This window comes from Zophobas morio, unplaced genomic scaffold, assembly GCF_036711695.1.
Source record: "Zophobas morio isolate AGI-343-1 ecotype UQ-CSIRO unplaced genomic scaffold, CSIRO_AGI_Zmor_V1 ptg000005l, whole genome shotgun sequence".
NCBI classification, from domain to species: domain Eukaryota; kingdom Metazoa; phylum Arthropoda; class Insecta; order Coleoptera; family Tenebrionidae; genus Zophobas; species Zophobas morio.
The window spans coordinates 19,479,629-19,500,328 of record NW_026972110.1 but is presented as its reverse complement, the minus strand read 5'-3'; the positions used below and the strand labels follow the sequence as shown (position 1 = coordinate 19,500,328).

Genomic DNA, 20,700 nt, shown 5'->3' with positions numbered 1-20,700 from the left:
ATTCATAGCAAAGTGCACAAAACTTGTGGTGTTCGAAGAAAAAGTAAGACGGCTTTGGTAAAGCAACGTTGGAAAAAACGACAGTACGTGAAAATTTATTTTAAAATAATTGGTCCTAGAACACAAACAAGCAAATGCTATAATTAGTTAGTTAAATGACAATAATTCTATAATAAATATTTATATATAGGTTGAATAGTTCAGTAGCTGTCAACAATGGCCCAACTGATGCAAGTAATGAAAGTACGGGATATATCTATGATAATCATATTAATAATATTAATAATTTATAATAATATTTAGTCAAAGTAAGCGGATACTATATGTATGTTGGGTTGTCTATAAGAAAGAGGTAAGTGGGTCATTTAAATTGAAGCACTCTGTATATGGAAAAAATATATTTCAGGAAAGTGGAAGTCATTTTTTCACGGGCGGCCAAATATCTAGCATCGGTCCTGTAATCTATTTTAAAATCGCACCGAAATTGAATTTCAGAAGGAAATCGTCATCGTACGGATTTGAATTGTCCATTTGTTCATATTGCTTGGTTTGATATTTTGCTACTCATTTTGTTTGATTTTGTACGAAAACAAGTAAGGAGTAAAACGAGGATAAGTTTGTTTGAAAATAAATAAAAAATTCTGTTTTCCTAATATCTATAGGAACAAAATTTATTAACGTAACAAAGTTGTGTACATAAGAAAAGAAAATAAATAGACCTAAGAAAAAGGAAAATTAATTCCATACTTACAAAAGTTGAGGAAATGTTAACTCATAAAATTCGAAAAATAGAATTATATTCAAACTTAAGAGAAGTAACACTTTGGTTGTTGGATTGGACTAGTAAATAACATTTTTTACTCATGTAAAAACATGCAAAAAGAACTTAAATTAACATTTAACAATATATCCAAACAACAATATTAACTGTTTTAACAGAGTTATTGTTGAGAAACTTATTAAATACCCTGTTATTAATTGATTACATGTCTTTGTTTTGCAGCGATTCTTTTTAAATTCACAAAATTGAGCATCAGTCGCGCTTGATATTTTACACGACATTTAAAATATCTTCCATGTCTCAGACAAGATATCCTTCCTGTTCAAGAATTTGAGCTAGGAGACTTTGGGGATTCTCGCTGGTTTTGTGAAGAACGTCTGGCGATGGAACAGCATCTCGCTGATGGCGGAGAAGAGATTCACTGGCCGGAAGAGGCGGTGTCATCGGGTTGTGCATATGATCCACCTGAGGAAGTGCCGGTATTGGAGGCGGATCTTGAAAATCTAGAGGTGGTGGATTCGAAAGATAGCAGTGGGACATGTTGTAATACGACCCGTCTGCTGGAGGTGCTGGCGGTGGGGCACTTATGAACGTCGATTTTGCTGAAATTTGTCAAAATGTGTTCAACTACCGAGTTGTGCAATACATAATTTTAAAACATCGAGATGAAGACAATAAATAATTCGTTTTGTTTCAGTGAGTTCATATTTGATGACAGCGTAAAATTTATAATTTATTAATTTAGAATGTTTCAAAAAGGATAACGGCGTTGCCACTTCGTTAACATTTGTTTTCTGTTTTTAATTCTAGCATTTTGTTCCTCTGCGCAAGCGCAGTGAACATTATTTATTTGATTATTTTAAAACTATGTTACTTGAGCCGACTTGAGCTAACCTGATGGAACACGAGAATGTTAGACATACATCGATCACCTATCTATAAAGAGAAATAAATTTGTTTCGTTGAAAGATATTTGTTTTAAAAATAATGTGATGCCACAATCTACACAGATGCTGGATTTATGCAGACAAATTTTTTTTCTTAGTTGAAAAAATTTGAAGACACTATGAAAAACCATATTGTTTAAATCAGTTTTATGCAGTTATGTTACTCTGTAATAATAACGAAATTTCGAATAGCTTTCGAGTAACGAAATGATAGAGAATAGTCAACTATTACAAAAAAAAAAAAAAAATGTAATTTAACGACAAAGGGTATGGAATAACAAAAACTGTGCACTGCGTACTTTTCTTAAAGAATAAGAATTGGAGATGTTTAGTACGAATTTTTTTGTATTTGAATTTTGAGACATAAAATCATATCAAATAATTTGTTTTATTAAATATGATGATATGAAGTCGTAAGGGAAAACATCAAAAGTTACATTTCTGAAATTTTTGAACTGATTCCTTGAGTCTACAAACGACAAACGTTGAAACTATATCCAATCGTCTTCTTTTCGCCAAATGAATCGATTTTGCATATCACAAGAAGTTCAGAATGGTTAAAACGAGCCTGAATATAACTCATAAATGTTAACAAAAATTTGATCTCTAGCTAAAACATGAAAGTTTTCTTGGCATTTTTGAGTTCATAGGATGGAGCCAAGGTACAATTCACTAAATAAAAAATTAATACATTTTCCAATATATGTACATATAAGTGTTCGAAGTATCAGGTGATAAAATTGTTTGACGCAGTTTAGGAAAATCGGTCCACTCTCGATTAAAGAACGTGTATGTGTGTCCAATAAAAATTGTCTCGGATAGGAGAAAGAGGAAAGTCCTTTGAAACATAATTATTTAGATAAAGAAAAATATATCTATAGATTTAAAATAGTAAAAGTAGAGTAAAAGTTACAAATAACGGATGATATTTGCATTTACATAATAATTTAAACAGTTTAATCTATAGAAATCTGAACACACTGTCTATCTGCAATTAAAAAAACACTTTACTGCTTACTGTAAGTCTTCTCGTAGACTAAAAACTTTTAGCACCAAATATCAAAAGATATTTTTAGAGGTTTACATTATTTGAAAGTTTTGCAACACTACAAATCGACAAGCAGCTAAAAATGTTTGCATTTTTCAAATAGACGATCGTTAGTAGGTAGGTAGATAGCAAGTAAGTTAGTTACCTGTCATAGTGCCTTGAAAGTCAAGGCTTTGGTCATCTCTAGCTCTGGTCCTATCATGCTCATAACTGAGACACACTGGCTGTACACATGGGTAGTCCGGTTCGACCATGAAGTAAATCCTTGTTGCTTGTTTAGGGTCATCCTCCTGGCAAAAATATTCGGGCGTTACTTTCCTTTCCATTTATATCGTTATTACTATAACTATTTATAGTAAAGAAACAACGAAATTAGTCCGTTGTTTTAAAATTATGTGTGAAAAAAATTGGATCATATTTTTGTTTTGTGCAGTTTTAGTGGAATCAATTTCAAAGCCGACGGCATAATAATAAATAATGCAAAAAAATTAATAAACAACATGTATTAGTTTAATTAATAATGAGCTATTTCATTTTTAATAACTGTAAAGCAGTTAGAGCTATAATTATTGAAATTATGTTTACCTTATACTTTCTTCATAAAATCTTTGAAATCCGGTATATTAGACGCAGTACATATATATGAAAATTAAAAAAAAAAACGCAAAACAATAGAACGCACTTTGTTGTTTTCCTTTTGTGTATTACAACATGAACAGTAACAAATTCCCAGAACAAATCTGGCTTGCGTCCTGTTTACAATAAACTGTATTTATGCCATAACAATGTGTACCACATTGAGAATACATGTCTGTGCATATTAAATTACCATATACCATATACAGTTACATACGTGTATATTTTTTAGAAACATTTACCCCCGTGAACAGAACATTGAAGATACGTAAACAAATGCCACTTTTCGTGAAAACTATTACGACGTACAACAACGTAAAACTAACACAACCACTTAATTTCAATTTTTTTTTCATTGTTCCCTTTTTTACTTCCCGAGCGTAAGCAAAGGAAGTATTGTAATCGAGTCCGTCGGCCGACTCTCTACTTTTACGTTTTCTCGATCTTTCATGACTCCTAGAATACGAAAAAATAGGTCTCCCATTTCCGTCTGTCTGTCCGTCCGTCTGTCCGTCTGCCGTCCCGAATTTTTATTAGACAGATAATCTCCGAAAGTACTGGACCGATTGTTGTGAAATTTTGTACTTATATTAGGAATATCATGTAGATGGTAAAACGCTAACCAAAATTTGTCTAATCATCCCCACCACTAATGCGATGACGTCACTTAAAAATTGTACATAGTAAATGGGTCTTAAATTGTATAAAATAGCATAGTCCTACACATGTAGTTTACGACTCCGAATTCAGTTTTTACCCGAAACGTCCAGATTTTTGGAAAAAAAATCAAAATCATAAAACAACATTTTGCAATTTAATTTTGAATCTGCTGACCCGAATGTTTTAAAATGTTGCAGATGTTTTAAGGCTCTAAAGAGCATCATAAATCTTTAGTCAAAATATATTTGGTTATCTCCTCCAAAAACTTGATGACGTCAGCTCAAAAGTTTGCCGAATAAATCCTATCTAAAATGTACAAAATATGATGCGTCTGTACTTGTGGTATATCACTCCATTCATATTTTTTGGATTTGCATATACAGGGTGAGTCAAAAAAATTAATGAATGCGCAAAATTTATTTTACTGATTTACTCAGGAACTACAAAACCGAATGCTTTGAAATCTTGAAGATGTTTTAAAATTATCATAAGAATGGTAAATTTTTGATCAAAATGTATTTGGTCGTAACCTCCTAAAAAATTTATGACGTCACCACAAAATTTTGCTGAATAAATCCTATCTAAAATGTACAAAATATGGTGAGTCTCTTCTTGTGATTTATCATTCCATTCAAATTTTTTCGATTTGCATATACAGGGTGACCGAAAAAAATTAATGAATGCGTCAATTTATTTTATTGAGTTAATCAGGAACAACAAAACCGAATGCTTTGAAACATAGGAGATGTATTAAAGTTATCATAAGCACGTTAACTTTTTTATCAAAATGTATTTGCTAATCCCCCCTCAAAAAATTTGATGACGTCAGCTCCAAAGTTTGCCGAATAAATCCTATCTAAAGCGTAAAAATATGATGAGTCTGTACTTGTGATTTATCACTTCATTCATATTGTTTAGATTTTCTTAAGAGGTGGCTCAAAAAAATTAATGAAGTCAATTTATTTTATTGATTAAATTAAAGGCAACACTTATTATTACTATTACATTGGACCAACCCAATTTGGTAGACACAAAATTTTTTAAAGTAAAAACTCGGTTGAAACATAAGGGTAGCACGCTTATTTACATCGACTTTAACATTACAGACCTGCATTTATTTTATGCGCTCACTTGGTTCCGCGAATGTGGAATAGACATGTTTATAATCAACCAATTGTGAATTTCACCGTCAAGAATTAAAATAAAATCCAATGTTTTATATAATAAGCGGAAGTCGAAGCAATAAAACCGATGGTCGTTTTGTTTACAGTTTCTCTGTTTGACTCTCACGTATGCTGTTACGCTTGTCATCTTAAATTAAGAATGTTTATACATAAACGATTTTCAGTTGCCTTTCATATTACTAGTCCTTTTGTACTTAAATTAGCAATATCATGTAGATGGTAAAACGCTAACCAAAATTTGTATAAAATAACATAGTCCTACATCTGTAGTTTACGACTCCGAATTGAGTTTTTAAGTGAGTGAGTGAGTGAGTGAGTGAGTGAGTGAGTGAGTGAATCATGAATCACGAATCACGAATCACTAATCACGAATCACGAATCACAAATCACAAATCACTAATCACGAATCACTAATCTCAAATCACTAATCACGAATCACTAATCACGAATCACAAAATCACGAAATCACGAATCACTAATCACGAATCACGAATCAGTAATCACTAATCACTAATCACGAATCACTAATCACGAAATCACTAATCACGAAATCACGAAATCACGAATCACTAATCACTAATCACAAATCACTAATCACGAGTCACCAATCACTAATCACTAATCTAATTTTTTTTAGTGATAAGTGATTAGTGATTCGTGATTTGTGATTAGTGAGTGATTCGTGATTAGTGATTCGTGATTTCGTGATTAGTGATTCGTGATTCGTGATTAGTTATTCGTGATTTCGTGATTAGTGATTAGTGATTCGTGATTAGTTATTCGTGATTCGTGATTAGTGATTCGTGATTAGTGATTAGTGATTAGTGATTCGTGATTAGTGATTTCGTCATTAGTGATTCGTGATTAGTGATTCGTGATTAGTGATTCGTGATTACTGATTAGTGATTAGTGATTCGTGATTAGTGATTTCGTCATTAGTGATTCGTGATTAGTGATTCGTGATTAGTGATTCGTGATTACTGATTAGTGATTCGTGATTAGTGATTCGTGATTCGTGATTAGTGATTCGTGATTCACGATTCACTCACTCACTCACTCACTCACTCACTTAAAAACTCAATTCGGAGTCGTAAACTACAGATGTAGGACTATGTTATTTTCTAATCACGAATCACTAATCACGAATCACGAATCACTAATGACTAATCACGAATTACGAATCACGAATCACTAATCACGAAATCACGAATCACTAGTCACGAAATCACGATATCACGAATCACGATATCACGAATCACGAATCACGAATCACGAATCACGAATCACGAAATCACGAATCACTAATCACTAATCACCAATCACTAATCACTAATCACTAATCACGAATCACTAAAAAAAATTAGATTAGTGATTAGTGATTCGTGATTAGTGATTCGTGATTAGTGATTGGTGATTAGTGATTCGTGATTAGTGATTCGCGATTAGTGATTAGTGATTCGTGATTTGTGATTGGTGATTGGTGATTGGTGATTCGTGATTAGTGATTCGTGATTAGTGATTAGAGACTCGAGATTAGTGATTTGTGATTAGTGATTCGTGATTCGTGATTCACTCACTCACTCACTCACTTACTCACTCACTCACTCACTCACTCACTTAAAAACTCAATTCGGAGTCGTAAACTACAGATGTAGGACTATGTTATTTTCTAATCACTAATCACTAATCACGAATCACTAATAACTAATCACGAATCACGAATCACGAATCACTAATCACGAATCACTAATCACGAATCACTAAACACGAATCACTAATAACTAATCACGAATCACGAATCACGAATCACTAATCACTAATCACGAAATCACGAAATCACGAATCACGAATCACGAATCACGAATCACTAGTCACAAAATCACGATATCACGAATCACGATATCACGAATCACGAATCACGAATCACGAATCACGAATCACTAATCACGAATCACTAATCACGAAATCACGAATCACTAATCACTTATCACTAATCACTAATCACGAATCACTAAAAAAAAATAGATTAGTGATTAGTGATTCGTGATTAGTGATTGGTGATTAGTGATTCGTGATTAGTGATTAGTGACTCGTGATTAGTGATTAGTGATTCGGGATTAGTGATTAGTGATTGGTGATTAGTGATTAGTGATTCGTGATTCGTGATTTCGTGACTAGTGATTCGTGAATCGTGATTCGTGATTTCGTGATTAGTGATTCGTGATTCGTGATTCGTGATTAGTTATTAGTGATTCGTGATTAGTGATTAGTGATTAGAAAATAATGTTACGAAATACATCCTTATGCCGCCCCAGTACGACGCCTATGGCGGTCGAGAGCCTTCTGGACGTACGCACGGCGCTGATGGGTGAATCATCGCTGTTGACGGCCGAGAGGCGGGCGCATAAAGACAGGTCTGGAGCGTCTCGAAGCGGCGTCCAGGGGAGTCTCGAAGCGGAGTCGCGATGGATGTTCGTGAAGGATCTCGATCAGAGACTATGAGTTTAAATAGAGGCGACCGTAGGTAATGAGATTCATTCATCCAGTGAAGACAGTCGAGAGCGCCGGAATAATTTCTGTACATATTCGTTGCAATAGATAGTGTTGTAATTCCAACTAAAGAAATACATTTTTGAGTTTTACCAACGCCCGATTTATTATTCGCCCGTCAATCGTAACACTGGTGTCAGAAGTGGGATTAATTGTGAAATAAATCGGGATTCGAATTTGTGTTGGTGCTACTAGGGGAGACCGGAACAAAGTGAACTTTCGAGAAAATTCTCTCGCGCGACGTCCGTCAAGACTCTAGAAGTTTCTAGAAGAAAATTTTATGCCGACTACCACAAGAGCGCAAACAGCCAACATGGAGGAACAACTGACAAAAATGATGAAAATGTTGAGCGAAAATCAAAGAATAATGGAAGAAAGTAGAAAAGAAGATCGAAGAATAATGGAAGAAAATAGAAAAGAAGATCGCAGAATAATGGAAGAAAATCAAAGAATAATGGAAGAAAGTAGAAAAGAAGATCGAAGAATAATGGAAGAAAATCTAAAAGCTATGCAAACTACACTTTTGAACAGTCGAAGTGAAATCCTCCAAGTCGTCCGAAATGAAGTGGACGAGGTGAGAAATGAAATGGAAAACAAGATCAAGGAGCTCGAAGAAAGGTTGCAAACACCACGACCTACAATTACGACCCCTTCAGAATTCAGTCCGGTGAGAGTTCAACCCCCTATTTTTGATGGGCAGACGTCGTGGACTACTTATAAGAAGCAATTTGAAGCTGCGGCCTTGTCGAATAGCTGGAATGACCAACAGAAAGCGACCGCTTTGGTAGTAGCACTACGAGGTGCGGCCCTGGAGATTCTACAGACATTATCAGAAGAGAACCAGAAGGACTATACCGCCTTGACGACCGCCCTTGAACTCAGATTTGGAGATGAACACCTCCGGCAAGTTTTCGTAGCGCAGCTTAAATCTAGGATTCAGAAGAGTAGTGAATCTCTTCAGGAGTTTGCGGCTGATGTTAAACGCTTGGTACACCTCGCCTATCCTGAAGCTCCGCAAGACTTCCAAGACAGACTGGCAGCAGAAACCTTCGTAAACGGCGTAAGAGATAGTGAGGTAAGAAGAGTCCTGCAAATCTCCGGGTTCAAGAAACCATCCGAGGCGCTGATTCGAGCGTTAGAAGTGGACGCCGCATACAACAGCTCACCTCGTTCCAACGTTAAGATACGAGGCATCGGGGTTGAGGGCGAAGTAAACCCTATTCAAGAGAGTCTCGACAAAATGAGAGAGAACTTTGAGAAATTCGCCCGCGAAATAATTGCCGAAATCAAGACGGGCAGTTCTAGACAACATGGAGGGCGCCTAGAATGTTACAGGTGTGGGCGTCAAGGGCATGTTAGGAGGGATTGCCGTGTTAGATCGCCAGGGCCGATGAGGAGATCGCAGCCGCGACCTCGTCTACATCAGGAGCAGGAAAACTAAAGGCAGTCGGTACCTCGGGGCGCGTACTGGCTGCTAAAAGAGAAGCCCCAACAACTGTAATGGTTAGAAGTATCGCGGGGAGCGTCGACAGTCCGACAATCAGCGGAAAAATCAATGGACGGGAATCGAAGATCATCATCGACACAGGAGCCGAAGTGTCCCTTGCACGCAGATCCAGGTTACAAAATTGCCAAATTAAATCAGTATATACCGCCACGAATGTAAAGACGGTCACAGGAGAAGCAACACCGGTTCTGGGTACAGCGGTGGTGAATGTAGAGCTCGGTCGACTCCGAATAAGGCATGAAGTTCTGGTGGCGGAAATCGCTGACGATTTCATTCTGGGAATGGACCTAATCAGCCGGTATGGTTTAATGATCGATCCAGAACAGAAAATTCTGCGTTTTGGAGCCGAAGAATTTGTGCTGGGACGTCCGAATGTGGAAGCTGCAACGGTCAGACTAGTGGTCTGTCAGACAACGAAGGTAGATGGTAATGCAGAAGTCATCGTCCCCGCCAGAGTAGAGACGAACCCCGGATACAGTTTGGGGATGGTGCAGCCGGCACGTGACTCAACCCACAGGCTCCTGATCGCGAGCACCCTAGTCAAAACCAATCGTGACATACCCTTACGTGTGGCAAACGTGTTTCCCAATGCAGTCAATATTAGAAAAGGGGAGATTATCGGAATGTGTGAGCCAGTCGCCCGAGTATTGAACTGCGAGGAAGAAGACGTTGAGAATGAGTCTAAGGAAGGGGATACCAAAGGCTTGGAGGTCAACTGGGACCAGCTGTCTGCTCGTGAGAGAAAACTGGCCAAAGGACTCATTCGTAGGCACCGTAATGTCTTCGCCTCAGAGGAGGAACCATTCGGGAAGACCAACATCGTAGAACACCGAATAAACACTGGTGACACGCAACCGATCCGTCAGGCTCCTCGAAGACTACCCCTAGCCAAACAAGAAGAAGCTACAAAACTCGTGGACAACATGTTGAGAGATGGGGTAATTGAAGAATCCAACAGCGCGTGGTCATCTCCAGTAGTCTTGGTTACCAAGAAGGACGGGACTACCCGATTTTGCGTCGATTACAGGAAACTGAACGACGTCACGAAGAAAGACAGTTACCCCCTTCCTCGAATAGACGATACCTTGACGACCTTATCCGGCTCGGCGTGGTTTTCGACCTTGGACTTGAAGAGTGGCTACTGGCAAGTAGGCTTGCACCCGGACGACAAAGAAAAGACTGCGTTCTCCACCGGAAGTGGCCTCTATCACTTCACCGTTATGCCCTTCGGGTTATGTAATGCGCCAGCAACATTCGAGCGGCTGATGGAGATGGTGCTAAAAGGACTGACATGGAAGACCTGTCTGGTATACCTCGACGACGTCATGATTATGGGCAAAACGTTTGACGACCATCTAAAGAATCTCGAGGAGGTGCTAGAACGAATGGAAAACGCTCGTTTGAAACTAAATCCCAAGAAATGCTCGCTCTTCCAGAAAAGAGTCGAATTCCTGGGCCATATCGTGTCGGAGAAGGGAATAGAAACCAACCCGACGAAAGTTCTTGCTATCCGGGATTGGCCCATACCAAGAGACAAGCATGAACTACGAAGCTTCTTGGGACTCTGCACATATTACCGACGATTTGTAGAAGGGTATGCCGACATCGCAGCACCGTTACACCAACTGACGGAACAGAAGGCGACTTTCAAGTGGAGCAGTACATGTGAGATGGCCTTTAAAAGACTGAAGACGGCTTTGTGCACCAGCCCCATTTTGGCTTACCCCAGGGACAAAGGAATGTTCGTCCTCGATACCGATGCGAGTAACTCGGGAGTTGGGGCCGTATTGTCGCAGATACAAGATGGGGAGGAAAGGGTTATCGAATATTTTAGTAAATTACATTCCAAACCAGAGAGAAATTACTGTGCCACGAGGAAGGAACTGCTAGTCATTGTCAAAGCCGTCAACCACTTCCACAAGTATCTATACGGACAGGAGTTTCTGATCAGGACCGACCACGCTGCCCTCTCGTGGCTACTGCGGATAAAGAATCCCGAGGGCCAAGTAGCGCGTTGGCTGGAAAGACTACAGCACTACCACTTTAGGATCAAACACCGAGCGGGTCGACTTCACAACAACGCTGACGCTTTGTCAAGACGTCCGTGTGGAGAGTGCAAGCACTGCGACAGGATCGACGCGGAAGAAGGGAACCTGCCCGTTCGTCGGACGATTTTTGAGCAAGATGAAGAATGGACAACGGCGCGGTTAAAGCGTGAGCAAGAAGGAGACGACATAATCGGCCCAATACTAAAGTGGAAGGAGGAAGGAGTCGAACGACCCGGCTGGGCAGAATTGTCCGACCAATCCCCCAGTTTGAAGGCGTTATGGGCCCAATGGGATTCCTTGGTCATGGAAAATGGGCTCTTGAAGCGAAAGTGGGAGAGTCCTGATGGGCGTACCTCTAAGACGATGCTGGTCCTCCCCAAGGTAAAGGTTTCCAAGGTCTTAGAGGAAGTTCATGCCGGAACATCTGGAGCCCACTTTGGAGTGAACAAAACTTTGTCGAAAATCCGGGAGAGGTTTTATTGGGTAGGTTATCGTGACGATGTCGAAAGTTGGTGTCGCAAGTGTACGACGTGTGCGGCCAGCCAAGGTCCTCATACCAGGGCGAGAGGAAAAATGAAGAAATATAATGTTGGGGCACCTTTCGAAAGAATCGCCATCGATGTGGCCGGTCCGTTCCCTGTAACAAACGACGGCAACAAGTTTATCCTGGTGGCTAGCGACTACTTCAGCAAGTGGCCAGATGCCTATGCCATTCCAAATCAGGAAGCCGTCACGGTCGCGAAAGTACTGGTTGACAATTGGATCAGTAGGTTTGGCGTCCCCTTGGAACTTCACTCAGACCAGGGACGCAATTTCGAATCCAACGTCTTCCAAAGAGTGATGCAGCTACTGGGAATACGTAAGACAAGGACAACGCCACTACACCCACAGTCCGACGGCATGGTGGAAAGGTTCAACCGGACTATGGAGCAACACCTTTCGAAAGTGGTAGAAGAGCACCAAAGGGATTGGGACCAGCACCTTCCACTATTCCTGCTGGCCTACCGCGCAGCTATCCACGACACCACGGGTCAAACACCTGCTCACGTTGTATTTGGGAAGGAACTGCGGCTGCCCTGTGACCTAGTCTTTGGATTGCCATCTGAAGGACCAATGGAAGTACGTGACTACGTGGACGAACTGAAAGAGAAGTTGGTCAACGTACATGAACTAGTGAGGGGCCGGATCAAGATTGCCAGTGACCGAATGAAGACCCGTTATGATGTGAAGGCCAACTGTGGCGGATTCCAGGAAGATGACTTAGTGTGGCTGTATAACCCCCGACGGAAGAAGGGACGTTGTCCAAAACTGGCTCCTGACTGGGAAGGTCCATACACTATCGTCACTAGAATAAATGACGTAGTTTATCGGATCCAACGTGGACCAAAGACGAAGATGAAGATCGTTCATCTCGATCGACTAAAACGGTACGAAGGAAACAACGAAGACGCTTCCGATCGGGACGATCGGATTTGAAGAGGGGGGCAGTGTTACGAAATACATCCTTATGCCGCCCCAGTACGACGCCTATGGCGGTCGAGAGCCTTCTGGACGTACGCACGGCGCTGATGGGTGAATCATCGCTGTTGACGGCCGAGAGGCGGGCGCATAAAGACAGGTCTGGAGCGTCTCGAAGCGGCGTCCAGGGGAGTCTCGAAGCGGAGTCGCGATGGATGTTCGTGAAGGATCTCGATCAGAGACTATGAGTTTAAATAGAGGCGACCGTAGGTAATGAGATTCATTCATCCAGTGAAGACAGTCGAGAGCGCCGGAATAATTTCTGTACATATTCGTTGCAATAGATAGTGTTGTAATTCCAACTAAAGAAATACATTTTTGAGTTTTACCAACGCCCGATTTATTATTCGCCCGTCAATCGTAACAATAACATAGTCCTACATCTGTAGTTTACGACTCCGAATTGAGTTTTTAAGTGAGTGAGTGAGTGAGTGAGTGAGTAAGTGAGTGAGTGAGTGAGTGAATCACGAATCACGAATCACTAATCACAAATCACTAATCTCGAGTCTCTAATCACTAATCACGAATCACTAATCACGAATCACCAATCACCAATCACCAATCACAAATCACGAATCACTAATCACTAATCGCGAATCACTAATCACGAATCACTAATCACCAATCACTAATCACCAATCACTAATCACGAATCACTAATCACGAATCACTAATCACTAATCTAATTTTTTTTAGTGATTCGTGATTAGTGATTAGTGATTAGTGATTGGTGATTAGTGATTAGTGATTCGTGATTTCGTGATTCGTGATTCGTGATTCGTGATATCGTGATTCGTGATATCGTGATTTCGTGACTAGTGATTCGTGATTTCGTGATTAGTGATTCGTGATTCGTAATTCGTGATTAGTCATTAGTGATTCGTGATTCGTGATTAGTGATTCGTGATTAGAAAATAACATAGTCCTACATCTGTAGTTTACGACTCCGAATTGAGTTTTTAAGTGAGTGAGTGAGTGAGTGAGTGAGTGAATCGTGAATCACGAATCACTAATCACGAATCACGAATCACTAATCACGAATCACGAATCACTAATCAGTAATCACGAATCACTAATCACGAATCACTAATCACGAATCACTAATGACGAAATCACTAATCACGAATCACTAATCACTAATCACTAATCACGAATCACTAATCACGAATCACGAATAACTAATCACGAATCACTAATCACTAATCACGAAATCACGAATAACTAATCACGAATCACGAATCACTAATCACGAAATCACGAATCACTAATCACGAATCACTCACTAATCACAAATCACGAATCACTAATCACTTATCACTAAAAAAAATTAGATTAGTGATTAGTGATTGGTGACTCGTGATTAGTGATTTGTGATTAGTGATTAGTGATTCGTGATTTCGTGATTTCGTGATTAGTGATTTCGTGATTAGTGATTCGTGATTAGTGATTAGTGATTACTGATTCGTGATTCGTGATTAGTGATTCGTGATTTCGTGATTTCGTGATTCGTGATTAGTGATTCGTGATTTCGTGATTTCGTGATTCGTGATTAGTGATTCGTGATTAGTGATTTGAGATTAGTGATTCGTGATTAGTGATTTGTGATTTGTGATTCGTGATTCGTGATTAGTGATTCGTGATTCGTGATTCATGATTCACTCACTCACTCACTCACTCACTCACTCACTCACTCACTTAAAAACTCAATTCGGAGTCGTAAACTACAGATGTAGGACTATGTTATTTTATACAAATTTTGGTTAGCGTTTTACCATCTACATGATATTGCTAATTTAAGTACAAAAGGACTAGTAATATGAAAGGCAACTGAAAATCGTTTATGTATAAACATTCTTAATTTAAGATGACAAGCGTAACAGCATACGTGAGAGTCAAACAGAGAAACTGTAAACAAAACGACCATCGGTTTTATTGCTTCGACTTCCGCTTATTATATAAAACATTGGATTTTATTTTAATTCTTGACGGTGAAATTCACAATTGGTTGATTATAAACATGTCTATTCCACATTCGCGGAACCAAGTGAGCGCATAAAATAAATGCAGGTCTGTAATGTTAAAGTCGATGTAAATAAGCGTGCTACCCTTATGTTTCAACCGAGTTTTTACTTTAAAAAATTTTGTGTCTACCAAATTGGGTTGGTCCAATGTAATAGTAATAATAAGTGTTGCCTTTAATTTAATCAATAAAATAAATTGACACTAATCACTAATCACTAATCACGAATCACTAATAACTAATCACGAATCACGAATCACTAATCACTAATCACTAATCACGAAATCACGAAATCACGAATCACGAATCACGAATCACTAGTCACGAAATCACGATATCACGAATCACGATATCACGAATCACGATATCACGAATCACGAATCACTAATCACTAATCACTAATCACGAATCACTAATCACGAAATCACGAATCACTAATCACTAATCACCAATCACTAATCACTTATCACTAATCACTAATCACTAATCACTAATCACTAAAAAAAATTAGATTAGTGATTAGTGATTCGTGATTAGTGATTCGTGATTAGTGATTGGTGATTAGTGATTCGTGATTAGTGATTAGTGACTCGAGATTAGTGATTTGTGATTAGTGATTCGTGATTCGTGATTCACTCACTCACTCACTCACTCACTCACTCACTCACTCACTCACTAAAAAACTCAATTCGGAGTCGTAAACTACAGATGTAGGACTATGTTATTTTATACAAATTTTGGTTAGCGTTTTACGATCTACATGATATTGCTAATTTAAGTACAAAATTTCACAACAATCGGTCCAGTACTTTCGGAGATTATCTGTCTAATAAAAATCCGGGACGGCAGACAGACGGACAGATAGACGGAAATGGGAGACCTATTTCTTCATCTTCTAGGTGTCATGAAAGATCGAGAAAACGTAAAAGTAGAGAGTCGGCCGACGGACTCGATTACAATACTTCCTTTGCTTACGCTCGGGAAGTAAAAAGAATAAATTGAAAAACTGAAAAATCGAGAACGAAAAATTGAAAAATCAAAAACTGAAAAATCGAAAAATATAAATACCGAAAAATTAAAAAATCCAAAAAAAATCAGATATCAAAAAATTGTAAAATCAAAAAATCGAAAAAACTCAAAATTGAAAAACAACTGAAACATCGAAAATGTAAAATTTTAAAAATCGAAGAATTGTAGAAGAAAAACCGAAAAATCGGAAAATTGAAAAATTCTAAAATTGAAATGCCGAAAAATGAAAAATCTAAAAATTGAAAAATCGAAAAAAAGAGAAATCTAAATTAAAAAATTGAAACATTTAAAAATCAAGACAACCCAAAATGGAAAAGTTCAAAACTGAAACATTTAAACTTTAAAACTTAATAAATTGAAAAAAAAATCACGAATCACGAATCACTAATCACTAATCACGAATCACTGATCACTAATCACGAATCACGAATCACTAATCACGAATCACGAAATCACGAAACCAAGAAATAACGAAATCACGATCAATGATCAGTGATTCGTGATTAGTGATTTTATTTGTTTGGTGTTTTGCAATCTTGGGGTTTTTCTTTCTGATTTTCCTTTCGGATTTTTCAATTTCTAAGTTTTGCAGTTTAATTTTTCAATGTTCCTATTTTTTCCGATTTTTGTAGTATTTTTTAATTTTTCGTGGTTTGGAATTTTGGAATTTTTCAACTTTTAGTTTTCGATTTTTAATTTTTCAGTCTCTCGATTTAAATTTTTAGATTTTTAAATAACAACCATTTATTTACGAAAGTGTTCATTACATAAATCAAACTAAACAAAATAAATTAATGTTTTATGTTTAGTATTCCGATTTTTAGTACTTAGTTTGATTTTTAAGTTTTGATGTTTCAATTTTTCGTTTCTTCAATCTTGCGATTTTTTAGAAATGTGTTAAATTGTTAAATTTTTTACTTTTTCGATCTTGCAGTTTTAAAATTTTTAAGTTTTTCATTTTTGATTTTTAATTTTCTCGGTGTCTCAACTTTTCAATTTTTCGATTATTTAATTTTTCAGTTCCTCAAATTTTAGATTTTCCATTCTTCAATTTTTCAGTTTTTTAGACATTTTAATGTTTCCTTCAATTTTGCGTTTTTTCCTCTCTCTATTTTTTTTACAATTTTTCAATTTTCTATTTCCCAAAGTCTTAAACTTTTCGATGTTTTATTGTTATAATTTTTCGGTTTTAGTTCGTTTTTTTCCGATTTTTGAACATTTTTTTAATTTTTAGTTATTTTATTTTTTGCTGGTTTCTAAAGAGTATCATAAATCTTTAGTCAAAATATATTTGCTTATCCCCTCCAAAAAATTGATGACGTCAGCTCGAAACTTTGCGGAATAAATCGTATCTAAACTGTACAAAATATGATGAGTCTGTACTTGTGATTTATCACTCTATTCATATTTTTTGGATTTGCATATACAGGGTGACTCAAAAAGATTAATGAATGCGTAAATTTATTTTACTGGTTTACTCAGGAACTACAAAGCCGAATGCTTTGCAATCTTGAAGATGTTTTGACATTAACATAAGCATGGTAAATTTTTGATCAAAATCTATTTGGTCGTCCCCCCTAAACAATGTATGACGCCACCACAAAATTTTGCTGAATAAATCCTATCTAAAATGTACAAAATATGGCGAGTCTCTTCTTGTGATTTATCATTCCATTCAAATTTTTTCTATTTGCATATACAGGGTGACTCAAAAAATTAATGAATGCGTGAATTTATTTTATTGAGTTAATCAGGAACTACAAAACCGAATGCTTTGAAATCTTGCAGATGTTTTAAGGTTATAAAGAGCATAATAAATTTTTAGTCAAAATATATTTGATTATCTTCTCCAAAAAACTGATGACGTCAGTTCAAAAGTTTGCCGGATAAATCCAATTTAGAATGTACAAAATATGATGAGTGTGTACTTGTAATTTATCATCCCATTCATATTTTTTGAATTTGCATATAGCGGGTGACTCAAAAAAATAACAAATTCCTAAATTTGTTTTATTCATTTACTCAGGAACTACAAAACCGAATGCTTTGAAATCTACTGCGAAAAAAAAACATAATAGGCATTCAGTCGTCACATTTCCGACAGCGAGGGAAGTACTGTCTAAACTCTTTGGACCAATTTTTTTATATAATTTTCGAATTCAAAACCAACTTTTTAATAGATATTATTCATACACACGTTCTTGGTAGTGACACTATTGTTCTGTAATAATGGATGTTCAATTGAAAAAGTCATCGAGTAGGCGTTGCTTGCGAAAAACGCATGTGTTTATTCATTCACACTGTTGTGCATAAGTAAATGATATTTCCCCGTTGTTTGCTGTCAATGATTTACTGTAGACATACTTTACAAAGTTACAAAAAATCATTTCATTACAACATTTTAAAACTTTCAACGACAGATATTTATGTTAAATGAACAAACAAATCACTTCAAAAGTATGCAATAGAAAAATTAATAAAAAATAAGTTTGGATATAGCAATCGGAGAGTATTGTTCAGAAACGATTTTTTATACCCTAACAGTTTACTTCGAATTTCATTACCTAAGCTGCACTCGGAAAACAATGAATTTTTCACACAGTTGTAAGATTAGGGGTAACCTATTCTGATAAAAATTCTTATTTAAATAAAGACTTAATGATATAAAATTTAAGAAAAAAACGCATTTAAAAAGTGATGGCGTTTTGAAAAATCTTCTTGGTTATAATATTGTCACGACTGAGGTGTTCTAAGGGGTTGGTAGAGCGGGGTAAAAAAGCCCAGTTCGTGAGTTTACGTTATTTCTATTGATAATTCAAATACAAAAAAAACTACTTACTGTTTTGTTGGGAGAAACATGTCACAGGTTCTTTTTCTTTCTCTTGCCACAACCCAACTGCCGTCCACCCGCTCTCGTCAACCCCACGAAGCCCCTGCAGTGTCAGCAACTATCCCTACTGTCTGTATGTGTCGACACTCCATGGCCTCGATGGAATCATATCGCGAGCAGGGTGTTTGGCAATCCCATCGTAACTAGGTTACATATTTATGTGACTGTGACAATATTATAGTTTTAAGGCAAAACTATAGAATTTATAATAATTTATTTATTTTTTTGATTACACACATGTAGCTATTGTGTGAAATAAAAACACTATCTGAATGCTTATTCAGTATTCACATCTTGTTGTCTGTGATCATGAATCTAATTATATTATTTTGCAAATATTTTAAAGTTTTACAAAAATAGAAAGGGTTCATTCTTTAGTTACCGAAACTACAAATCTTTCAGAGTTCTCATCATTTTCACATACACAGTCGTTGAGGATATTGATGAGTAATTGAAGAGTCAGTTTGGTCTATTTAGAATCACAAGTGAGTTGTTTAATCAAAGAAAGCAGAAAATTTGAAATGAATTAGTACTGATCATGTCGTGAAAAATGAAAAGCGCTACAGTATTTATTAAAAAAAAACTTACCACGTAGTCGTTGTTACTTCCTTCGTTACTGTAAGTTGCACTTTTCTCATTAACGGAGGGTAATGTTACACCTCTGACGGTATCGTTGTGGCTATTCGGAGCACACATTTCGATGGTAGCCGATGTACGAGTTTCATTACTTTGTTCTGAAAAAAATATGAAACGAGTATATAAACTACTGCGATCAATAAAATAGGCGAATAAATAAACTATCAAATGTGAAAACGAATGTCGGATTATTTTAAGTCTTCGTTTAAGCATGCAACCGGCAACTAATTCGATGTTGGTAATTAAAAAGAAAATACCAATAACAGAAACACTAATAAATAACAATTCTCGGTAAATCTTGTTTATCCAACAAATCTGGTGGGGTAAATCTTCTCGATATGGTCGTTGTACATTGGGCAAAAGGAAATAAAACGTATTAATTACCTGAAATCCGTTTCTTGGATATTCTGTGTAAGAAACAACTGATGAGCAAGACGTTCATTAATATTATTAAGGTGCCCACAACAGTGCCCACTGTTATAAGGAAATCGGAGAAATTTTTTAAGTTTTCCTCATCTAAGCTGGGTGACGAATTAGACGCAGGTACTTCCGTATACCCCTCAATATATGGCAAACCAGGCGGATCTGAGCACATTCGGAGTCAGAGTGTGTTAAACGATAAAGAGCGAAGTTACTTACAAAATACGCTAAACTGAACTGTTGTTTTCATAGGTATGTCGGAAGATAACGCTTCGTGCATCGCTTCGCACGTGTATTCGGCATGATCATCTTGAGCTGTTGGCTTCAACGATATGCGAGAATGCGTGTCGTATCTGGTAAATCTTTTGTCCCCGTTGTTCCCAGGAACTTCAATTATTTGATCATCGCGATTGGCTGCAGTGAAAAAGTTTGTCATCCTAAGTCGAGCAAATATTTAAAGTATTTACGTATGTTTAATTCTACGTTTCCTCTGTACCAGACAATTTTTGCTGCCGGTTTTGCGTTTCGCACTCTGCATTCGAGATGGAACTCTTGATTTTCTTTTATTTCAATTTTTGAATTATGCCGGTGATGTAAAATTTCAACGGATGATGGCGGCGCTGAAAAGAGTGAAATGTAATTTTTTATAGAAGGAAATATGATAAAATAAATTGTTGACATTTCGATAAATTCAACCCTCCCGCTTTAGAAATCCAACATCAATTTCATTAAGACTACTCGATATAACAAAATAGCTATATACAAGATCTCTACGTCTGTTTTATTTGCGGTTTATCCGTACGAATATAAAAGTAATTCGCCAGTA

At 37.1% G+C, this 20,700-nt stretch overlaps 1 protein-coding gene across 1 annotated transcript; it reads right to left on the bottom strand.

The window, feature by feature from the left end:
* Nucleotides 1-972: 972 nt before the first annotated feature.
* LOC135120394 (uncharacterized) lies at nucleotides 973-20,094 on the bottom strand. The gene is made up of 4 exons (XM_064044695.1): nucleotides 19,839-20,094; nucleotides 19,407-19,552; nucleotides 2,922-3,066; nucleotides 973-1,383 (listed from the first exon to the last, which is right to left on the bottom strand). Exons 1-4 carry the CDS (start codon nucleotides 20,047-20,049, stop codon nucleotides 1,082-1,084), a joined length of 804 nt encoding a protein of 267 aa, XP_063900765.1. The 5' UTR covers nucleotides 20,050-20,094; the 3' UTR covers nucleotides 973-1,081.
* Between the last annotated feature and the right edge of the window lie 606 nt (nucleotides 20,095-20,700).